General features: G+C 55.4%; 1 protein-coding gene across 4 annotated transcripts in view; it reads right to left on the bottom strand.

The window, feature by feature from the left end:
- Positions 1-6,032: 6,032 nt before the first annotated feature.
- Positions 6,033-23,196, bottom strand: part of MOV10L1 (Mov10 like RISC complex RNA helicase 1) — a 72,376-nt gene continuing 55,212 nt past the window's right edge. For 2 of the 4 annotated variants that reach the window (XM_042993590.1, XM_042993593.1), the window contains exons 16-26: positions 21,133-21,241; positions 20,495-20,673; positions 19,126-19,272; positions 18,556-18,677; positions 17,076-17,175; positions 15,991-16,155; positions 13,080-13,253; positions 8,322-8,471; positions 7,391-7,498; positions 6,669-6,806; positions 6,033-6,578 (exon numbers count right to left, since the gene is read on the bottom strand). In XM_042993590.1, coding sequence (XP_042849524.1) covers positions 6,483-6,578; positions 6,669-6,806; positions 7,391-7,498; positions 8,322-8,471; positions 13,080-13,253; positions 15,991-16,155; positions 17,076-17,175; positions 18,556-18,677; positions 19,126-19,272; positions 20,495-20,673; positions 21,133-21,241 — 1,488 coding nt within the window. In that variant the 3' untranslated portion in view covers positions 6,033-6,482. Of the gene's footprint in view, positions 6,579-6,668; positions 6,807-7,390; positions 7,499-8,321; positions 8,472-13,079; positions 13,268-15,990; positions 16,156-17,075; positions 17,176-18,555; positions 18,678-19,125; positions 19,273-20,494; positions 20,674-21,132; positions 21,242-23,196 lie in introns of those variants that run through there. The other 2 variants (XM_042993591.1, XM_042993594.1) reach the window with 2 other exon arrangements.

Below are 23,196 nucleotides of genomic sequence, written 5' to 3'. Positions count from 1 at the left end.
CAAGACCACTGTTTTATTTGTTTGTTTTATGGTTTGTAGTTTTTTTTCTTTGTGAGACCTCAGAGGCATCCCAGTGTCCCTCTAGGAGCAGGACAGCTTACCCTCCACACTCATTCTTCCATGGCCTTCAAGCAGATATGTTGAAATGTGCTTCATTTCGGTGTTGCCGTGAATTGGTGAAGTAATCTATAATCTGGAGATTTCAGATGACTGTACCAGAAGATTGCAACCCAAGCAAATTCCATAGGTAGTATTACTCCTTTAGCAGATACATTTTTAGCCGGAAGACCATGTGTGGAGGTAGAAATGCAGCTCAGATTTTCTCCATAAAATAAGCTGGTTTTCCCCACACTGTTGACTAAGCAATATATCCTTTCTCAGACCACCAGGTGTCATCACCACATCTGGAATGGGTTTGTCCTTGTGATGGCTTTGTCATATACCAAATATATGGACCGGCAGGTACCCCTTTACTCCTTCTCAATGACAATTTAGGTACTCATGACCTTTACTTTTCCACATATACGTCTCAGAAAGACTTTGTCAAGTTTCCAGAAAGGAAATCTAGCTGGAATACTGAGATTGCCTTGAAGGTATACTAACTTGGGGACGACTGAAATGTGTACAATTGTTAAGTTCTCCTATCTATGAACATAGTATGTTTCTTCATTTATTTAGATCTTCTTCATATACTGTCATAAAATTATAATCATTTCTCTGTAAATATTGTTGCATGGGTTTGTTAGGTCATGTCCTAGACATAGTTTTTGTTCCTCTGTACACGGTATCCCATTTTCTGCGATGTGTTTTAGCTGGTTAATCTGGTGCAGAGGAACGCTGCTGACCTCGGTGTGATCGCTGAGTTGGCCTGTGGGCATCAGCAGGTTGTGGAGTGCAGTCGTGGGGGTGACCCTGCATGCTGTGAGAAAGGCTAGGCTGCTGTCCTCCCATCCAGCGGGGGAGCGTCTGGACATCATGGGAGGGGCACCCAGGCAAGCTGAGGCCGCCCCCCACCGCCCCATGGCAGCAGCTGTCCTACTGCTGTCCTCGCTCCCCAGCCTGGATGGGGCTGGGGTGGGGGCCAGAGCAGAGTGTCCGGGGATGATACCCCGGGCTGGGCTCAAACCCTGCAGAGACTTGGAGCCCAGCCCTCCTTTGTTCTCTCCCCAGGAGAATGTGCAGGAAGCACTGGGGAACAGGGGCTACTGCTGTCCTCGCCCCGAGCTGGCTCGGCCAGGCTGAACTGGAGGGATCGTGCTCCACAATCCTGTCTCCAGGGAGGACCACACTGGGGAACAGCTTGCCCGGCTTGTGGTGAGACATTAGCATGTGGCTTTTCACACACGGAGGGATTCTGAGAGATCGAGTGACAGTACTGTGGCAAACGTTTAATCCACTCATCTCTGTAAAGGCAAAACCAGAAACCAGAAACCGAAGGAATGATGGACCCTTACTGCAGCTGTAAGCCGTGCTCTGCCACAAACACGGACAGTGTGTTAACCGATGCCTTCCCAGTGCAAGTTTACTTCTGCGTTTACTCACGAGCACCTACAACACACGTGTGTCATTTTGATTAAGTACTTACGGTAACTAAAGAACAAGAATCCTGGTGAATTTCTCGTTACCAGGTTCAGCCTTACGGTTTCACGGATCAAAACTAGTGTTTCCCTCAGGGCACCTGGGTGGCTCAGTCAGAAGAGTGCACAGCTCTTGATCTCGGGGCTCAGAGTCGGAGCCCACGTTGGGTGTAAGGATTACTAAGAAAAATTAACTTGAAAACAAATGGCTGGGGGGGCGCCTGGGTGGCTTTGTCGGTTGAGCATCTGACTTGGGCTCAGGTCATGATCTGACCGCACGTGAGTTCAAGGCCCGCGCTGGGCTGTCAGGCGCAGAGCCTGCTTCGGATCCTCTGTCTCCTTCTCTCTGCTCCCTCCCCCACTCTCTCTCAAAAGTTAATAAGCATTAAAAAAACCCACAAATGGCTGCCTCAATACACATACTTGGTCTGGAGAAGAAGCAGAGAGTGAGCAAGAGGCCAGGTAGGAACCAACAAAACAGCACAGGGTCATTCTACCCCACACTGACCATGGGCTGGCTGGGAGCTCTGTTCCCGTCTGTCCCCTCATTCTGGGGACTAGCAGCCACCGTCCCAGGGGTACAGCTTCACACCTCTGTCATTTCTGCTCATTCTTCAGGAGCCAAAGCTCATGCCTGGGGCATCTGTGGGGTGTGGGCGGCTGGCACACACACCGCGTGCCCCGGAGAAGACGGTCTGTGATGCCCTCAACGTTCAACCCAGTACATTTTGCAATGGATATACTTGGGCGGGCAAAGTTCTACGGGAAGGGGGAATAAGGCAGAGCATCCAGCCACAAAGGGTCAACTTGCTGGGTCTTTCTTAAGTGGACCAGGGCACTTACCACGTGCTGGGAACCAGTAGTTTTAAACAAGAAGAAAAACGGTAGGCAACTTAAAGTAAGTGACAGTACACGGCTTCCAAATTTCCTTTCCAGGATCCCCAAGCACAGAACTTAAACCCAGTGCAGGCCACACCTGCCTGCAGGAACCTCTTCGCTCAGTTTCCCCAGGAGTCCTCGCTGCTGTAGGTGGCCTGGCCTCCTGTAGGCGGGAACTCTGTCAAGGGCAGACCCCGTGCGCTTTATCCTGTGCTCAGCAGAGCCTCCGGCTTGGTCACCGGACCTGGCCTCCCACCCCGTCTCCTGCCTGCTCCAGGCCCAGCGAAGCTGCACTCAGTGCCCTCCTGCCCAGGTGCACCGAGTCCTCTGCAGAATGACCCCACCTGGTCGCCCACCACCCCCGATAACCCCTCTGGACCGTTGCTGAAGAGCATCCTGGCCTGGGACACCCGCCCTCCGAGACGCCAGCCCGGCTCCTGGCTGCCTGCAGGACCCTGATTGCTCTGGCGCTTGCCTCTCCACAGTACGAGCCCCGCACCTGTGGCCTCTTGCAAGCGTGGACATCCGGTCACCGCAGAGCCGGGCAGGGCTGAGCAGGTGCAGACCTTTGTGGGGGGGAGGGGCGGCAAGGGGTTGCAGCCCTGGGATGCAGTGTGGGTGGGAGCGAAGGGTCAGTTCTGGGCCCACAGTCTTGGGGGTGGGGACGCAACAGAGGAAAACTCGGCCCCTCGGCGAGGAGGGGCAAGGGTGAGGCCCAGTGGGTGTGATTTCTGTGGGGGTGGGGCCAGGGGGCAGTGGCACTGGGACTCCTGCAGCTGTCCCATGAGGCCACTCAGAGTGCCTGGCTCTGGGGCAGCCAGTGCAGGAGGCCAAAAGTGTTTTTTTTTTTTTTTTTTTTCTGTTTATTTACATTTGAGAGGGGGCAGGTAGGGGCAGAGGGAGACACAGAATCCAAAGCAGGCTCCAGGCTCCGAGCTGTCATCACAGAGCCCGCATGGGGCTTGAACCCATGAACGGTGAGACCATGACCTGAACCAAAGTCGGACGCTCAACCGACTGAGCCACCCAGGCACCCCCACAAGTGGGTATTTCTTGAAGCAGCAATACCAGCACGTTCTCCTGTCGTGACAGCTTTGTTCCTGGGTGCAGCCCCTTTGCCACCAGCTGACCCACAGCACGCAAGTGTGAGGGGTCTGGGGTCAGGAGAGCCCCATCCTCGGGCAGGGCGCCAGCATGGGCTCTGGGCTGCACCACTGGGGCTCCTGTCCCCACCTGTAAAGCGGGAGGACGGGATCTCCAGGGCGGCAGCAGTGGGCTGAGGGACAGAGCCTTGATTAGTGCCCTGAGGTCCTGAGGTGACCTTGGGACCCCCAATGTGGGCAAGGTCTTATCCTCCTCCCCTCCCGCCCTGTCCTTGTCCGTTGCAGGACCAACAATTCTCATTTGCCCACCTGCAGCCTCTGAGGGGCTGGTGTCTCACGTGGGTCTGAGTTCAATGATTCCAGAGGAAGGGCGTGTCTGGCAAGGCTGGTTTGGGTCTGCGGCAGACACAGCTCGGGCTCCCCATGGCCGGTTCCCTTTCCTTCCCGCTGCATGACTCCCTCTTCCAGCCACAGCCTTGGGCTCTGGCTGGTGGTGGGGGGAGGGGGCGAGAGGACATGGGGGGTGGGGGGACTCGAGCCGCCGCACAGGCCCCAGCTGGGCCCGATGCTGTTGTTGCCACCAGAAATCCTTGATCGTTTTATCCCTGATGGCACTTTGTACATGAGGTCGCTGCCCCGTGTTGCCTGAGAGCAGAGAATTCTCACTGACCCACGAAGGTTTCCAACTGCTTGCTTGGTGAGGCTCTGGCCGCTCCTGTGGAACAGTGGTCCCTGAGGCCCAGAGAAGGGCACTGGGTCCCACGTGTTCACCGCTGCCCCTTTTGCCCCTGGAGTAGCAGGAGCAGTGCGGGACAGGGGCCTGTGCGCCCATATCCCATTTCTAGGACAACTCTGGGTGGCATCGTGGGGCCGCACGGGCCCCAAGTAAGCCCCTTCCACAGGCCGCAGGGGGTCAGCGTGTGGGGCTGTCACAGGCAGGCACGCACAGAGGTCTGAACCCCAGGCTCGCCTCCCCACGGTGGGGCCTCCACACAGAGCATCAGGGACAAGTCCCAGACGTCCCCGAGGCCTGGCCTCTGCTCCCGCCCTGTGAAGATGTGCTCCATGACCAGAGAACTCGGTCCCTCGCTCAGACCAGCTCTCAGTGTGTTTTATGCATGTGATCCCTGCCCTGCCCAAGAAGTGAGTGTGCAAGGCAGTTTCTGGTCAGGCTGCCTCCACTCCCAAACAGCTGTTTGCTCTTGGTTTATTCAGGAGCATCCAGGGTTCCAGAACCACCACCAGCGACCAGCTCCCAGGGCACCCTCCCCAGATCCTGAAGCCAAAGTTGAGAAAAGACACACAGACCCTTCCGGAGTGCTCTGCCTGGGCAAAAGACCCTGGGAGTGAGCAGAGGACCCGCCCAAGGCCCAGACCCTCAGGAGGCCGATGTGAAGGTCTGGGAGGGAGCAGGAGCCCTCACGCAGCCAGAGGAGTATCCCCATCTGCCTCCAGGAGCAGACGCCGCAATAGGGCAGGCCCCTGAACCGTGGGAAGGGGGAGTTTGGAAGTAGGTGTCCCCGGGAGGGGCGGTGAGCACCCAAGAACCCCATGTTCTAGCGACAAGGCCTGGCCCTGGGACCTGCACTGCTGGCCTCTGGCCTGGGCAGGACAGCTGAGCAGCAACCCCACCCCCACCCCACCTGCCCCTGGGCTGCTTGCTGCCCTGTCATGTCTGACTCTTCCTGGGAACAGCTGGCCTCATGTCTGGTGTGCGTGGGGTGGGCCCTGCCTGGGCCTCCACACACTCCCCGTGCAGGGCATCATCCTAGCTGCCTTCCTGGAGGAAGCAGTCATGTATTCTAAACACAAGGGGGACTCGGAGCCTCAGTAAGGAGTGGTACAGCCACCGCAGGCCCCCGTGTCTACGCAGTGGTCTGTGTCTTCACATGGGGAGTCCTCTTGGGCACGAGGGCTGGGGGTCATGGGCCTCAGTGTCTCAGGGTCTGCTTCTCATGGACGGTAAGGGTGTCTGTCTGGGCATCTCGGAACCCAGGGCTCATCCTGTCTCCTGTGTAGGCTGCTGTGCACCCCTCCCCCCACCCCCCAACTTCACTGGGAGGCACGGCCAGAGACTTCATGCCTTCACTGGGCTCCTGGGTATGTGGGTCCCCAAGCCTGGTGCTGTTCACACAGGCGCAGACCCCAATGTGTAAATGCTGCCTGCCCTTCCTAGAAATGGGTCCCCGAGGATTTGCACAGATGGGCCACCTTCTTGGCCAGAGGGGACGGGTCCCACCGAGCTGTACCAGGGTTCTGGGTGAGTGGGATGCTGACCCCACTTCTGCATGGCCACCCATCCCCAGACAGAGCCCCCATAGAGGCCCCGGGCTCTACATGGCTGGCAGGTGAAGGGAACACTGGCTCAAGGACCCGGAGAATGTCTGTGAGCCTGAAGGGATCAGAGGCCACACGGAAGCACAATTGCTTCCCAGCACCCGGTGCATTTCGAGCCGGAAAGCCACACCAGGTGTCCCATGTGCACATTTATTTTGGTGATGGGTTGTAGTAACCGTCCAGTGGCAGGAATGGGCTGGTGTGGGAATAGCAGGTTCCATCGGACCCCGTGGCCCCTACGCTCACGGCCAAGGCTAGGGTACAAGGCAGGCTGCAGGGGCCCCAGCACAGAGACGGGGACAGCAGCTCCCTGTGGTGTGGCGCCAGGCCCACCAGCCCTGCCTCACCAACTGTGGCTGTGGATCCGGTCCTGGGGGCGCATGTCTAGCCACAGCTGCACGTGGGGAAAGGGGAGGGGGCCAGTGAGCTGGGATCCCCACAGCCGCTCAGGCTGGAGGGCTGGGGGCTGTGGCCTCTTGCAGGGACCCCAAGCGATCCGCATTATCCCAACACTGGACAGAAAGCAGGTGAATGAGGTGGGCTGGCAGGGAGGGGCAGGGCAAAAACTGGAGGACAGACACAGAGCTCACTCTGGCAGCGACTGCAGTTCGGGAGGTAGGTCGCACCCCGTGTAGACACCGTTCGTAATGCTGTATTCCAGTAATGCACCAAAACAGGGGTCCTGTTGAAACACCGAAGAGCCCGCCTCAAAACCCCAAGCCGTCCCAAGCGGCACCTTCTACCCAGGCCCTTCCCTCCTCGGCAGACTCACTTTGACCAGAACGTGAGGGTTTCCCAGCACAATCAACAAGGCTTTGGGTCTGGTGATTGCAACATTAAATCTTTTTGAGTTGGACAAGAAACCCAAAAAATATCTATCGTCTTCAAATCTGTCTTCGTTTGACCGCACCTAAAAAACACGAAAATGAATAAAGGTGGTATCATATCCATTTTTTTGGCATGGAAAGAAACTCGGTATTTAAAAGCATTTAAAACTATTAAACATCAGCAGAACCCCATTTTTAGTTAAAGAAGGAAAAAAACACCAGTGGTGTGGAGGGAGCCTCGTCACCATCGTCTACACAGGAGACCCTCTATCTCTGGGTGTAGAGTTGTAGGCGATTCTGACTTTCATCGTCATGTCTGACTTTCCTAACTTATCTGCTGCTCACACGTTCTGTACAAAACATGGAGTTTTGACAGTCACAGCGGGTTCTCCTGGGGCGGCAGCATCGAGCCACCGTGGCCCGCGTGTGGGACCTTTCCCAGCGCGTTTACTGCTTCTCGCTGGATTTCAGTTATTTTTTTGTCTGCAGGTGTCGCGTCTTCTAAAGAGCTCCCTGCAGTTACGGCTTGACAGGGCTCCGGAACATCTCCATCCTGCAAGTGGTCGTCTGTGCTACCGACCAGCCTCCGCCGCTTTCGACCCGAAGGACATGAACATCAGGTGGTGTCACACACACCGTCACCCCCACTCAAAACAGGAATACCTACGGTGGAGATGATGACGACCAAATATTCTTGCCCTTGAAACTCCTCTACTGATCCAACCTTTATGTCCATCAGATCAACATTTCGCAAAAGAATTTTGATTTTTTCCACCTTTGAAGCAGACAAAAAAGGACAGAACTTTACAAATTTGACCATCTCTTTACATATTTAAGCATAAGCCAGATATTAACCAACATGCACTGTTACTTATCACTTCCAAATCGTATTTCATCTAAGTCGATTAGGACACAAATTCTGATTTCAGACACGGTGCACTGGGGAAAGGAGAGGGGGCAGAGTGTCTGGAGTGACGTCTCCCTCTCCCCACAGGTGCACATGCCTGCTGCTGGGCGGGCCTGGCCATCTCAGTGGGGACGGCGCTGGGACCCACAGCCGGGCAGGCTCCAGAGCGCCACACCCCAGGGGCCCGAGGGGCTGGACAGAGGCCTGGAAGCAGGCTCTGCACAACAGCAGCTGGAAGGCAGGGACAGACGTCTTTGTGAAAGAGCCAGCTCCTGGGGAAATGGGAACGGCTGTCACAGAAGCAGGATGCCGGGTTCTGGATTGTGTGTCTAGAGACCAAGGTCTCCAATGGGTGCTGCTGAAGTAAAAACCAGTTTGCAACCTTGGAGAAAAGTGCGCAGAAGACGGAAGCTCAGTGCTAGGGGGAAGCTTGACTGTCCCCCAGGAGGACGCGGATGGTGGCCCACTGCCCGCTCCCACTGCCAGGTAACCACAGATGGAGCGCCCCGGCCCCCGGGAGCAGGGTCTGAGGGTCCGAGCACCAGGACACGGGTGTGGGGCAGGCTCGCGGGGCAGGGAGCGGGTTAGTGCCGGGGGTGCAGCGGCTGTGGAGGGACTTGGTGCCCCCTGAGGGAGCTGGTCTCCACCCGCCTCCCGGACTCTGTGAACGCAGCGGTGGGCGGGTCCATACCTGCTTCCGGTAGGGTGTGATCACACCAATGTCACTCGCAGACACCTGGCTGGAGATGCCCCTGGCCAGGAGGCAGCAGTAGCGCATGACCTGGACGGCTTCGGCCGCGTTGAACCAGGACGGGCTCCTGCCTTCACGAGCTTCGCCGCCCTGAGTTACAATTCGGAGATAAGAGAATGGCACACCCAGCCCCCAGACTTCGTTTCCTCAACAGGTGCCGCGAAGGGGGCTACGAACAAGGAAGGAGCAGAGCAGGTGTCGGGATACGGCACGCGTGAGGCAGAAAGGACGCCTGTGCTCCTGCAGACCTCACACTCCGCTGGGCAGACTAACTTCAGTCACGGTCACGTCCGCCACGGCGGCAGCAAGGGCCCCGGCGGAGAAGGGCTGCTTGGGGGCGGCCTGCGATTCGCTGACAGGAGTGGACGGGCGGTGATGCACGTGCAGGAATTGCCAGGCAGAGAGCAGGGTGCTTGGCGAGGGTGGGGACGCGGGCCCTGCCGGGGAGCCACAGGGCGTGCTACAAACAGGAACAAGCAACCGGTGCGGCCCAAACCTCGGGAGCCGGGGCCAGAGCAGGGCGGCGGCCGGCTGCAGTCAGGCAGGTGAGCGCGCACTCGGGGCCCCCCTCCCTCCCCACGTGTAGGCCTGGGCCCTCTCAGCCAGCCATCAAAGGAGCGTGCCTCCGACCCACACGCACGCACAGGTGCTCAGCGTCACCGATAATCAGGGAGACACAGGTGAGAGCCACAAGGTCCCACCTCACACACGGTTTCTACGAAGAAACGAAACAAGCGTTGGGGAGGATGTGGAGAAACCGGACCCCTGTGCTCGGCCGACGGGAATGTAAATCGGCACGGTCACTGTGGAAGACGGTGTGGCGGCTTCTCAAACAACGACACCGGAAATCCGATGTGATCCAGCAATCCCACTCGAGGGTCTCAGAGACATACCGTATGCCTGTACTTTGCAGCATTCCGAACAACAGCTACAACGTGCAGGCGACCCAAGTGTCCGCGAGTGGATGGACAGATAAACCAAAGACGGTCCGTCCGGACAATGGAATGTTATTCGGCCTTAAGAAGAAAGGAACTTCTCACACCCGTGTCCTGAGGACCTTGTGCTGAGTGAAATAAGCCATCACAGAAGACAATACTGGAAGACTCCACTCATAGGAGGCACCTACAGGAGTCAGATTCACGGAGCCAGAAAGTAGGTGGTGGGCGCCAGGGGCCTGGGAGCAGGAGGGGCAGTGAGTGTTTAATGGGGACAGAGTTTCGGTCTGGAAAGATGGAAAAGTTCTAATAACTGGATGCAAAACAATGTGAATACGTTTAACACTACTGAACTGTACATTTGAAAATGGCTAAATTTTATGTCACATGTTATTTTGGCACAATTAAAAAAAAAAAGAGAATACCAGACACAGCAATTGGAATGTATTAACCTTGAGGATTTTTTTTGCTGTTGTTAAGCTGTACGTAATTTACCTGGGGCAGAAGGAGAGGGAGACACAGAATCCGAAGCAGGCTCCAGGCTCCGCACTGTCAGCGCAAAGCCCGGTGCGGGGCTTGAACTCACGAACCGTGGGATCGTGACCTGAGCTGAAGTCGGACGCTCAACCGACTGAGCCACCCAGGTGCCTTTTTAATTTTTTTTAAAAGTTTATTTTGTAATCTCTACACTCAACATGGGGCTTGAACTCACAACCCCGAGATCAAGAGTTGCATGCTCTTCTGACAGAGCCAGCCAGCTGCCCTGTAATTTATCTTTGAGATTGACAATAGAGAACTACAAACAATTTCAGCGTGATGGTGCTTAGGGAAGAACTTACTCAAAGAGAAAAAACGCTGAATAGCGACCAATCACCTACAAAAAATAAGGAAAAGGAAGAAACCATGAAAATTGGTAATAAAGGTGAAAAGGAAGGAATAAAGGTAAGAAAGCATAGGTTGGACTGACTCATCTCATTAAAATCAGAGACTCTCAAACTGGGTTAAACATGAAAATGAGCTGTTCTAAGAAAGACACGTACGGTAAGATGATGAAGAAAGAAAAAGAAGGGCTACGATACTAGATAGAAAGAAACAAGCAACGGCCAGATGGAATTTAAGGCGAGAAACAAGAAACAGCAGGGAGAACGTAACATGAGGAGGAAGACAATCATAACTCGTATGCAGGAAACACCTCGGCAGTTGAGTCCCTAAGGCAGAAGCGACTGGAATTCACAGAGGATTTGATAAAAAAGCACACCTATAATGTGAGACCTCACCGCGCCTCTCCCTCCGCGGGCGTGCCGACATCAGGACACAGGGGAGCCGAAGCACAGACTCCAAACGTTTGCTTAAAAATATACACGGAACTTGCATCCCTCAAACAGAGACTATACCTTTCGGGGGTATGTCCTTAGAATATGTACCCAACCTGATACCTAGTTGGCCGCAAATTTTTAAAAGCAGAGAGTTTACAGGCCGTTGTTCTTGACCACCTCATAAAATTAGAAACAAAAAAAAAGAGGTGGCCAAAGAATTCTTAGCCACTTGAAAATTAAGAAAAAAATACTTCTCTGTAACCCTTGGATCAAAAAAAAGAGAAGAAAGAGAAAGTTATAAATGTCCAGAAAGTTGTGAAAGGAGATCCCTCAGCAGACGCACGTGGAAAGGAAGGTACAGGTCGGCATCCCCGGCGTCTTCCTAATTCAGAGGATGAGGAGTTACAACAAACAAAACAGATAAGCACGTTAGCAGGGGGATGATTAAAGACAAAGCAAGATTAACGAAGCAACGAAACAAAGCGGAGAAAATGCAAGTCAGTCCGAAGTTGGCTTTTCAGTTAGACCAGGGCTTGTCACATCTCTCCTGTCAGGGACCAGAAAGTATCCCAGGCTCTGACAGGGCTACGCTGTCCTACTCCACTCTGCCATGGCATCAGCCACCTGTCCACCGCGGTGCAGGCTTCCGACCGTTTCTCTAGGAGGACAAGACCACAGCTACCTTGGTGGCTCCTCCTGGGCCGCCCCGGGGCTCAGCCCTGCCCCACAATGTTCACGCGGCACGTCCTGCCGTGCTCCTTCTGCTGAGATGTGCTGGGCACGGGAACGGAGCAGGAGGCAGACAGAGGTCCTTCCAGAGCCTCCGCAGGGGAAGCTGTCAGTCAAGGTAACACTTCAACGAGGGGGGCACCTGCCAGGGAGGGGGCCTGCCGTCGCATCTCGGGGACCGGAGCGGCCTGCAGGAGCCACGGGTGAGGGTGCAGAGGGAGTGCAAGGGGCAGGCCTTGACAGCAGCCCTGAGGCCAAACCCTTTTTGCTCAAATGATGGCAGTCGACTGTTCTCCGCAACCCAGCCCGAGGCCTCATCACCCATTTTATGCTCAGGGCCCAGAGTGGAGCCTGGGACACAAGTAGGCCCTTGAAAAATTCTTACTAAATAAATGTTTTTGGACTTTGTTTCACTGCCTATGTTTTTTGTTTTTTGGGTTTTCTGTTTTTTTTTTTTTGAGTCTACAAGTATGCTTCTGTTGGCTATTGCTTGTAGTATATCTAACTGGTTTCGTATCTCATTCTGCTACAAACACTTTTTGCACATTTAAAACACATCTGCACGTTTATAATCCATTTCTCATGAAAAAACCCATTGTGACTTCTATGTAGACCGCATTAAATATAGGAATTAATTTAGGCAGAACAACACTGGCCTGTCTGTTCATGACCATCACCTGTCTCACTTCACACGCTCGGGTCCAGTTTTCTCCCTGCAGCAATCTTGCTTACTTCTCCTTAGGCTGAAGTCTAGCGAATGTCAGGGAGATCTCCGATCCCCTGCTACATTTTCTAACGTGTTTTTCTGATATACAGGGAAGCTTCTGAGGATGGACAGAACAGGGGCAGGACGGTCCCGGGAAGGGGGACCGGCGTACGAGGTTGGGAGAAAGCACCGGTCAACAGGGCTCTGTGGCGAGTGTCTCAAGCTGAGAGGGACTGGTCTCTTTCCTTGAATTCTCTTTCGTCCAAAGGGTAGCCCCTCCACAGCCACAGCTGAACATGCAACTCTACCCCCTTCCATCCACTTCTGAGAGAGCACACGGCAGTGGCACCGTCACCTGCATTCACGCACCCCCAGCCCCACCGGCGCCTCCTGTCCCGGGGTTGGGGCGCAGCCCCAATTCTGGATGAGAACTCGGGGGCAGTTAATGCAAAAGATGACTTCTGGTTCTAACAACCAAATTTCAATACGGAGTCTCTGATGTTAGGGCACAGTTGTCACTTTTTGGGCTACTGAGCATCTAGCCCTTTCCTACTGGGGAGCCCCCCACCTGGTGAGGCCATGGTGACGGGCAGGTGTCCCCACCCCACAGCAGTCCCCTCGCCTGACACAGGCTCACAAGGGGTGCGGTCCTTCTTGGTGGGCACGGGGCCTCCTGGTACCCAGCTCCCCCAGCTCCGCATCGCCCCAGCCTCCCCCTCAGTCACACGACGCCTTCAGGCCCCTCCTCCCTCCAGTGCCTGCTTGGGCCAGCACTTCCGAGCCTGTTCTGTGTGCAGTCACCCGAGTGGCCGAAGGGCCGGCCTTGCAGGGGGAGAAGCCCTCCTTACTGGTTCTGCTCTTCGGCATCAGCGTGGCCATCTTCCCACTGGCAACTGGTGAATGCCCCACTAACAACGGACTTGAACAAAACACACGTGATGAACACGCACAGACCCACGAACAGCACTGAGGGCTCACGCGGCCACTAGACCACTCTCGGCGCACGACTCACCCTCACGCCGTGGAATATGAGCGGGAAGCCTTTCTTCGGTAACTTCTCCCAGCCCAGCAGGGAGGTCACCACCTTGGGGTCTGCGCACACTTCGAGCTCTCTGTGGTAGAACAGCCTGGATGGCAGTGCCAGCAGAGCTGGGTGGGATCTGTAGTTGTTCACGAGCTTTGTAACCTGCAAAGAGAGAGCTGGAAACGGGTCCAGAGCCAAACTGGCACACGCGTGTCACGCTCCTGTCAAAAGGAGAAATGCCGAGACCCATCTCAGATCGTAGCCCTGGGGGGCGCCTGCTTCTGCCTGTCCTCCCTCTCCTGGCCTGTCACCTGCCACCTCATCAGGAAGTGCTCTCGCACCTCTAACGACTTTTTGAACAGAGGGTTTGGTTTCTTTTAATTGAAATATAATCAATGTACGGTGTTATATTAATCTAGGTGTACAATATAACGATTTGACAGTTTCCTACGTTTCTCAGGGCTCGTTAGGAAGAGTGCATTCTTTTTTTAAGTGTATGTTTTCCGGCGGGGCGGGGGGGGGGGGGAAGGGGGGCGGAGAGACAAAATGCGAGTAGGGGAGGGGCAGAGAGAGAGGGAGACAGAATCTGAAGCGGGCTCCAGGCTCCGAGCCATCAGCACAGAGCCCGTCGCAAGGCTCGAACTCACAAACTGTGAGATCGTGACCTGAGCTGAAGTCAGACGCTTAACCTGCTCTTCTCGCCCCCTCCCTGCCCCAGCCCCCTGGACTGCTTTGGCTCAAGGCTTCTCGACCCACCTCCTCTTCTTTGTGGCTCCCCCGTCTCTGGGCCCAACAGCTTCCCGGGTGTCGCCGCTTTCCCCGCAAGGCATCGCCTGCTCGCCATCTCAGTCTCCCACCCGGCCCCCCGTGCTTTGATCCCACCACCACGCCGCAGGCGGTAGGCGCACCGCCATCCTGCCCTGCTTGCCAGGGCCCGGCAAGAGGGAGGGAGGCTCCCTGGCAAATCAGGTGGTAGGGCAGCTGCTGGGAGGGGAGGCCAACCACACCTGGTGGCCTGCTGGCATCTGTGTGGCTCCGCAGCACGGTTGGAGGCTCCCACAGCTGTGGTGGCTGTGGCCGTGACTGGGACCTGATAGTGAGGCAGGAACATGCTCAGTGCTGCCTGTGACGCCTGCCTGTGGCTGTGCTCAGTGCCCAGCCTGGGCTCCCCACTGGCCACCGAGGCGCCCGTGCCCCCACTGGACTCCTCACTGGCACTAAGCATGAAAAATGCGTCCTCTGTCCCAAGGGTTTTAGTGTCCACCACTCGAAAGGCATGCACCGCCCCTTCCAGGAGAGCTCTTCACCTGGAAAACGCGTTCTGGACTGCAAAGCCCCAGGACCTACGGACCTGACGACACGGGTTTGCTGAGAAGTGCAGTGCTCGTGAGCGAGCCCCTCTGTACCCATGGGTAGGCTCAAGGGCCTGCTCTCACAGAGAAGGTGAACGTCAGGAAAAGAGGAGAGGAGAAAGCTTCTCGATGGTCCCCCGAGTCCAGACAGCTGAGGGGTCTCCCTCAGGGGTGGAGGGGCTGGTTGTGCATCCGGCCGCACGCTCCCCTCTATAGCCGCTGTCCCGCAGCCCCGGTCTTTCTACGAACCCATGAAGCCTGGTCTCATGTCAGTTGCAGGCAGCCACTGGCTCCTGGGCCCTGGGGCCCTCGTGGCTAAGGGCACATCCCCCTAACCCACAGCCAGCTTGAAGCCTGGTTGGGACCTTGTTGCGAGCCGCTGGTGACGTCACCAGCACACAGAGCGAGAGTGACCTGTGTCCTGCCTCCAACTGGCCTGGGGCCTCATCGGTGGAGGGGGTCTTCCCTCATTCCGGGGTGAGAACCCGGTAGGCCCCAGGACTTTTCTGTTGATCCACAGTGACAAATTCCAGCTCCGCAACTACGTGTTCAGCCTCCAAAATGCTAATCAAAGCCCCAAACTCAAACTCAATTTGGCATCTCAGCTCCTTGCACCCCAAGCCAGGCCCTGTGTCGGCCTGTAGAGCACCTGGCGAGAGAGGCCCTCTGCCCCCAGAAACTCGCTGCAGCTTCAGGCACCCTGGGGAGAAGGAAGGTGCCGCGCTGTCAGGCAGAGGAGGCTTTGCTGCCTGTCAGCCCCGGGGATGTGGACGCCAGGGGGCGCACATGCGTCTCCCACAGGCAGGGCGCTCTTGGCTGCCCAGTCTGGGCTGGCACGAGCCCACTGCTGCCCTGGGCTTGCCTTGGGGCAGTCTTCCGCGGCCCTCAGCACCTCCGGAGGGTCCAGCTCTCCCCAGCCCATGCCACTTCCCATGCTGTCTTGCCCCCTCTGTTCTCCAGGTGGGTAAAGGGCCTGAGGGCCCATTGCCTGGCACAGGTCCCAAGCCATTTCCAGGAAAACCTGCCCATGATCACCATACCTCCTTTCTGTTTACTGTTAAAGTTTAGAAGGAACTCTCCTTTTGTGCTGCAGGAACTTACAGAATGTGCTACTTGGCTCACTTTAACGAGGGACCCCAGAGACCCAAGGCTCCCAAACTCCAGTGTTCCTGCGGGGGAGGGGGTACAATGCAGATTCCAAGGCCCATCCCTCTGAAGCGGTCACAGTCTGGCTGAGAAGGGAATCTGCAGGTTAACCAGCAAACGAGCACCACAGGAAGGAGACACGGCCTCTTCTTTCAGACTACGAACTAGAAGGCTCTTTCCCGTTTTCCCACATTAACCCAGATTTAACTCTTCTCGTGTTTGGCCCCACAGAACCTCAGCCATCAGCCTCAGACGGGACTGCCTGGAACGGCTGAGCTACTGGGACAGAGGTGCTGGCAAAGTCCCTTCTGGGATGGGGGAGGGGAGTGTGAGCTCAGTGCGCACGGGGACTGGGGTGGAAGGCCATGAGGAACCACGTGCCACGGGGAGTCTGTGCTTACCAACAAGGGGTTGTAGGCGCCACAGGCACCGAAAGCGTCTTCGTCCCTCATATACACCGGCCGAGACATCAGTCTTTCCAGCATAGACACATTCAGCCCGTAGGCCATGGCGAGTCTGGACTTAATAACCGGGCCGAGCTGCATGGGGTCTCCGGCAAGGACAATCTGTGGCACACAGGGGGGCACCCACACTAGTGCAGGGACACAGACTCACAACCACAGCTGGGAGAGGTTTGGGAAGTGGGTCAGCCACGTGTGCACCAGGCTGGCCTCCGCCTTCTGGTGGCCGGGCTGGCTGAGGCTCCGAGGGCAGGCTGGGAGGCAGCCGGCCCCCACCATCACTTGGGCTCCAGAAGACGGGGGACGCAGCACGGCTGCCCAAGCAAGGTGGCAGAAGCTCAGATGAGGGCAGCAGGATGGGAAGGAACAAAGTGGCTGGGTGGCCTCTGTCCCTGTCCCCTGGAAGTGCACGCTGTGCCCCTTCCCCTTCTGCCTGCGGGCCCTGGCCCACGCCCACCGCCCACGGCCCACGGCCCACGGCCCACGCTGCAGCTGAACCAGGTCTTCTCCCTGCTCTCTGTGCTGCCCCCACACCAGGCAATCAGGATGGGAGGAGGCAGGTGTGTAGGGGACCAGGAGAAGCTAGGAAGGGCCCTCCTGAGTGACAGACGTGTGCAGAGGAGAGGGCCAAGGGAAGCCTGAGAGGACCCCGGGTCACCATCAGGGGGAGTGCTGGAGGAAGCAACAGGTGTTGAGTAGGCAAGAGCCAAAGCATCAGCCTGGGATAAACGGGGTTAGCAGCAAGGGGCAGGGGAGGGGAGCAGAGGGGTCAGAACCCCAGGCGGTGAGCCGGGAAGTGCCTGGATGTCCCTGTCTGGCTGCACAAAGACTCTTGGAGTCTGTTTCCCAAGCAGCCCTTTCTTCCTTGTCCACGCAAGGCCCTAGCGTCACGGAGCCTCGGGGTCCGTGGTGCCTCACCTGAGCCCGTCACCCCTGTGACACCTGTCTCACCCTGTGCTGGGGTGTGCAGAGCGCATGCCAGAGCAGGGGAACGGGATGAGAACCCCACAGCAAGCAGGCCTCACCTGGCCGTTGGCGTCTGAGACCAGCCCCAGAGGAATAAGGCATTCCGGCTCACTGGCCTGTCCTGCTTCGTCCACAAACACGTGTGTGAAATGTCCGACTCTAGAACCAAAGGTGTACTGAATGGTCATTTCTGTCTAAGTGTCTTAGCCAGCGACACCCGACTCACATGGCAGGGCCCCGTCTGCCCCAGGGCCTGGCAGTGGGGCCAGGAAGGTGGGTGTCACCTGGGCAGATTAACTACAGGCCACGGGCCTGTCAGGAGACCTGAATGAAGTCCTGTCTGCACCTGGGACTCTACAGGACGTAGGTGTGTGTGTAAACAGACGCAGGGGGACAGAGGATGAGGGTGGGAAGGAACAACTGAGGAGAGGCTGGGGTGGGCAGCTCCACGACGGGGCTCACAGCACAGCAGGCCCTCCTCGGTCCCTTGAGGCTCGGATTGACAGCACGCGGGGAGCGGGAAAGCCTGGTTGGAACGCTGCTCCTCTACTCACGGACCGTGTGAACCTGTGCCTCAGTTTCCCCCATGTGACTGCTGCCCTCCCCGACTCACCCTCATAAGTGTGCTCTCGGCCAGGACAATACCCCAACCTTCCAAGCCGATGGGGGTGGGGGGGGGGGAGGGGCCAGGGGATAGCGCAGAGCACGTGTGCCCTGGGCCCCAGGCAGCCTGCAGAAAAGATCTGCAGCAGAGACACGGTGCCGGGAGCCACAGAGCCACTGGCGACAGGTCAAACTTTGGGCCGAGACCGAAGAGCCGCCATCAGAGCCCAGTGGTGTGCGGTCAAGTAGAGCTGGACCCGGACTTTCTCCTCCTGCTGGGGGTCAGGCTGCAGCCCCACAGCAACACCCACAGGTCCCTCCCGACCAAAGGGGGCAATCGCATGCTTCCGGTTTTCTACCCCATGTCCCAATTCCTGCTGAAGAAACGCAACGTTATGTACCTTTCTTAGAATGTAAGCAGCACTTAAGTTTTCAATTGCGTTCCTCAGTTATTTAAAGTTACTTAAAATTTTTTTTTAATCTTTATTTTTGAGAGAGAGACAGAGTGTGAGCGGGGGAAGAGCAGAGAGAGGGAGACCTAGAATCCGAAGCAGGCTCCGGGCTCCGAGCTGTCAGTACAGAGTCCCAGAGCCCGAAGTGGGGCTCGAACTCACGGACCGTGAGATCATGACATGAGCCGAAATCAAGAGTCGGACGCTTAACCGACTGAGCCACCCAGGCGCCCCTACTGAAAGTTACTTTCATCAGTCGGTACTGTTCCTTTTTACCTGCAAGCCTCCTGCAGCCCCAGCTGCCACAGGCTCCTTCCTTATCCTTTCCCCCCTCGGGACAGCCTTGGGCCCCTCTCGTCGCTGGGGTCTCGGCACGAGTGTGGCTTCCCTGCGCCCCCGCCCAGCAGGCACCCCCCGTATGGCCAGCCTCCCCTCAGACAGAAGCTCTGGGAGGCCAGAGACCCCGGCCGTGCCTAGTGCCTACCTCACTCCTATTTGGTAAAAGAGCCCCGCACTGCTGCACGTTGTGATTATTATCCTGAAGCGCGAGGCCTTCCAGATGTCTTCTCCATCTTTGCAATACGCTTTGATAGCATCAACGATCGTCTGGAGGGAGGAGGGGGGGGTCAGTTTACTTTCCAGAGAGTTAAGTGTTTCTTTCAATTGGACATAGTCACAGAGCTGAAAACAATTCTAAAAGATGATGTTGTCCTAGTCCCACTTCTTAATTAAAACTAAGTAAATGACTGAAGATTGTTTTCTTAAATCAAATATTTTATATTTTCATACCAACTTAGTCCATGTTCTACAGACTCTGGAGCCATGAATATAACACAACATCCTGGAGATCCTTCCCCAAAACAAGTGCGTACGTTTTCTAGATTCAGTTTCTTTTGTTAAGCAAACCAGGAATTTCTAATTTTCCCAAAGGGACAGCAGAAGTGCTGCTATTTAATAAGCTGCAAATGCTCATCTCGCAGAAGCAGCAGGAGAAAGGACTTCGAGTTGGGTGCGGGTGGGAGGGCCTCCATGGCAGCAGGCGGGGACGGCTCACCTCCTCAAACCTGCAGGTGGCATTCACCCGCACCATGGCGCCCGGCCGCAGCACCTGGCTCTCATGCAGTCGCAGACACACGAGGTCGGCTGCACTGTTGGAGGGCGCACACACCAATATGCGACTGTCCGGCAGAGCGTGGTGCACCTTTAACCAGGACACAGGAGAAACAGAGGTGGTAAATGTCAACCTGCCAAGTACGGACACGGGTCGGGAGGCTGACGCCAACGTGCGCGAGCTCACTACGCGGGTTTGGCCGTGTGGGCTGTGTGGGCTCAGACTCACGCAGGGATGATTCTTCCCATCGGGTGCACGTGCCAGCAAGACACGAGGGCAGGCGAGGGAGTTCTCTGTCCTCCCAGACCCCAGGCTACCCTCCCAAGGAAGACACAGTGTCAGATTATTCTCGTGTGCACGGCTCGCGGTACGGTGCCAGCTGGACACTCAGCACACACCTGCTGATCTGAATCCCGAATGACACAAAAATACTACACGCGATCTCCACCAATTCAACTTTTAAATAATGGAAATACCAGAAACTTCTGCAGTACGGTGGCCGAGCTACTGTAACGGGAACTTATTTTCTGCAGCAAAATTTCATGATGTGATGAGTCAATGATGATTCTTTTTTTTAAAGTAATCTCTACCCCCACCATGGGGCTCAGACATCCCACAACCTCCAACACCAAGAGTCGTATGCTCCCCTGACCGAGCCAGCTGGGCACCCCAGAGCAACTGACCGTTCTAAGAATAGAGTCCTTTCTACATTCCATATACGTATGTTTATTTACTCATTATTTCCACCTGAACAATTTCCATCTTTAAGTGCCTGGAATGATAGGCTACACTTTATTTTTTAAATTTTGTTTTATTTATTTGCTTACTTACCTATTTGTTTACATCCAAGTTAGCATACAGTGCAATAATGATTTCAGGAGCAGACTCCAGAGGCTCATCCCCTACGTATAACACCCAGTGCTCATCCCAGCAAGTTTTCTTCTTAATGCCCCTAGCCCATTTGGCCCATCCCCCCTCCCACAACCCCTCCAGCAACCCCGTTTTTTCTCTGTGTTTAAGAGTCTCTCCCTGTTTTTATATTATATTCGCTTCCCTTCCCTTCCGTTCATCTGTTTTTGTACCTTAAATTTCACATATGCGTGCAACAGAGTCCTTTCTAAACTGATGAAATAAGCTTTGAAAACCCTACATGCTCCCATAAACAATACAGAACAGACTCAGCTAAACGTGAAGTAACGGGTTTTTGAGCCCGTCCCCCTTTCTGACTCTGCAGGAGCCGGCACTTCCCAAGGACGTGAAGGCCCAGTGTAGAGCCGAGTTTACTGGTGGCCGTGTCACCACCTGTGGTTACCTGTAAAACAGCCTCTATTATTGTCACTGTCTTCCCGGTTCCAGGAGGCCCAAACAGAATGTACGGCAGCGGGCGGCAGTCGCCACTGAGAATTCTTCGAACCGCTAACTTCTGGTTTTCATTGAGCACGGGATTGAAAAATTCCTTTTCTCTCGCCTTGGGGATCTGGGCTTCATTTACTGGATTCAGAGTGGAGAAATGGTGTTAGGCACAGCCGGAGCACGGGTCAGTACGGGCCACCACGACAGCCGGGACACTGCCAGTCAGGCGGGGGGGCTCCTCAGAGCCCACTGCTGAGGCGCTCTTTCTAACAGCCTCAACTCGGTCAGGCAGAGTTGGGAAAATCAGCTTAGCCGAGGGCAAGACCACCGGCCACTTAATTCATTTTTCTGCTTTACACGTGCAGCGTCACCTAGCACGTTGGGAGACACACTCTGGAAAAGGTCAACGAAAGTGGCCCATCATCACATCTCAGGTCGAGGACCTAACCTGAAACCTCACGTCCCCAGTCTCCAGTGGACACAAGCGTTCATTGTTCTGGCTGCGGTCAGACCGCACACACCTCCCGACCCGTCTCGCTTCTGCAGGAGCGGGCCGCGCCAGGGGTCGGCCCGCAGGCAGCCCCTCGCGATACACACCCAGGTTACCTGGCTTTCCGGCAAAGGCTGCCAGCCCCGGTGCGTCCTGGGCACCAGCTTGCCTCTCCTTTGCTGCGTGCTTACTTTGGTCCTTCGTGGGTTTCCGATTCTAGAAATAATCACGCAGAAAAACGGCCTTAAAAAACCCCTCGTGTTTGTTTACACAGCTTTGAAGAGTGAACGTGAGCACTTGCTGACCACCTACTTTTTTTTTTCTTTTTTCATTTCTTTTTTTTGCTTTTTGCCCGGATCCCCCATTCTACTTGTTTCATTTATTTAACAGGTCTTTGCGTGGATCACAGGTCACGTAGTTTCAAAACATAATAAAAATACACGGCATCTGATAAAAAAGCTGCCAAAAAGGCGTATGTTTTTTTTTAAATCCCCTTACAAAAATAAACATAACAGACTAAATCCTGTGATGGCGACTCCAGAACAAAGGGTTACACGTATCTGACTAAGGTGTATTTTTTTTCTGCATCCTCCCCGCTGCACCTGCTCACCTACCAGGGAGATCCCGCAGCGGCTGAAGGCAAGTCCTGGGGTCCCTTGCTCCCGTGGAGCCCCTCAGGCAAAACCCTTTTCTCTACAATGTAAACAAGCCCTCCCAAGGACAGCTCAGGTTAGAACTCACTCTGAGCATCACGCGCCTCTCAGGCACCACCAACGGCTGGCGGTGCTTCTCTACCAGTGGTGTTCCAAATCCTATAGGAGAACCGGTTCTGGGTGAATTGAAACATAAACTGAGTTTGTCCTGGACCGAGGGAACTGGTTTTCAAATTTCCCCCGTTACATACAATGCTGTAACACACAGCTTGGCACATTGATCACAGGACTGCATCACAGGATCACTTTCCTAGGACAAATCCTGCAAGGAAAATTGTTACTAAAAATTTCATTTAGGGGCGCCTGGGTGGCTGAGTCAGTGAAGTGCCTGACTTCAGCTCAGGTCATGATCTCGCAGCACGTGGGTTCAAGCCCCACACCGGGCTCTGTGCTGACAGCTCACAGCCTGGAGCCTACTTCGGATTCTGTCTCCCTCTCTCTCTCTGCCCCTCCCCCACTCACGTTTGCTCGCTCACTCTCTCTCAAAATGCAAACACTAAAAAAATTTAAAAAGTAAAAGTTTCACTTAGAAATTATACACACGTTGCCAAATTTTTGTCCAGAAGGACACAGCAATTTACCTTCCCATGCGGTGTATGCCTCTAAAGTGGCATGACAAGTACGGACAAGTTGTGTCACACGTACACACGACACTATCACAATTCGACAAACACTCCTGGGCTCATAAAACGTCCCCCGCTGTCAACAGAGCGCTTACAGTTCCTAGAATGCTTTGTACGCGGAAGCCTCAATCATGCACTTTTTGACATCTCTCCAGTGTGACGAACCGTCCTGAGGCCCACCTGTGCCACCCCTCTCACTGCTGAGAACCACTGCGCCAGGAGAACGTCACGCAACTCCTCTACCCACTTGCACGGGAACGGACGCTGGGCTGGTCCCGCGTTGGCCATGACTGACAGCGCCGCTGTCAACGCTTGTGCGTCACCCTTCGCACGTGCGTCGCCGGGGCCAGCGCCACAAGTGAAGCGCTGGGACCGTATGGCAAGTGCAGGCCTAGCTTTCTTCAGGAATTCTCTTCGAAAGCGGCCATGCCACTCTGCATCCCCACCGGCCCGTGCCGGGCTCCAGCTGTTGCACTCGCGCACGACCCTTAGCGTGGTCGGTCCCGTTAATTCCATTTTCGCCATTTCAATATGGGTGTAGTAGCAGAGTTCACTGTGTTTTATAACCTGTGCTCCCTAGGGACTAACGTTATCTTTTCATGACTTATCATTTGCATACAGACAGTCCCTGACAGTGGTTTGTCTTGTGATGGTGTGAAAGTGGTACACGTTCTGTAAAAACTGTACTCGGAGTTTTGAATTTGGATCTTTTCCTGGGCTAGCGGTATGTGTGGTGCGATCCTCCTGTGTTGCTGGGCGGCGGCCTCAGCCCCTGGTCAGCCCACGATCACGAGGTCAACAACCATCCTGTACCCAGACAGCCACTGTTTGTCAC

This window comes from Panthera tigris, chromosome B4, assembly GCF_018350195.1.
Source record: "Panthera tigris isolate Pti1 chromosome B4, P.tigris_Pti1_mat1.1, whole genome shotgun sequence".
NCBI lineage: Eukaryota > Metazoa > Chordata > Mammalia > Carnivora > Felidae > Panthera > Panthera tigris.
Note: the sequence above shows the minus strand (reverse complement) of the source record. Positions and strands in the feature narration are given on the sequence as shown.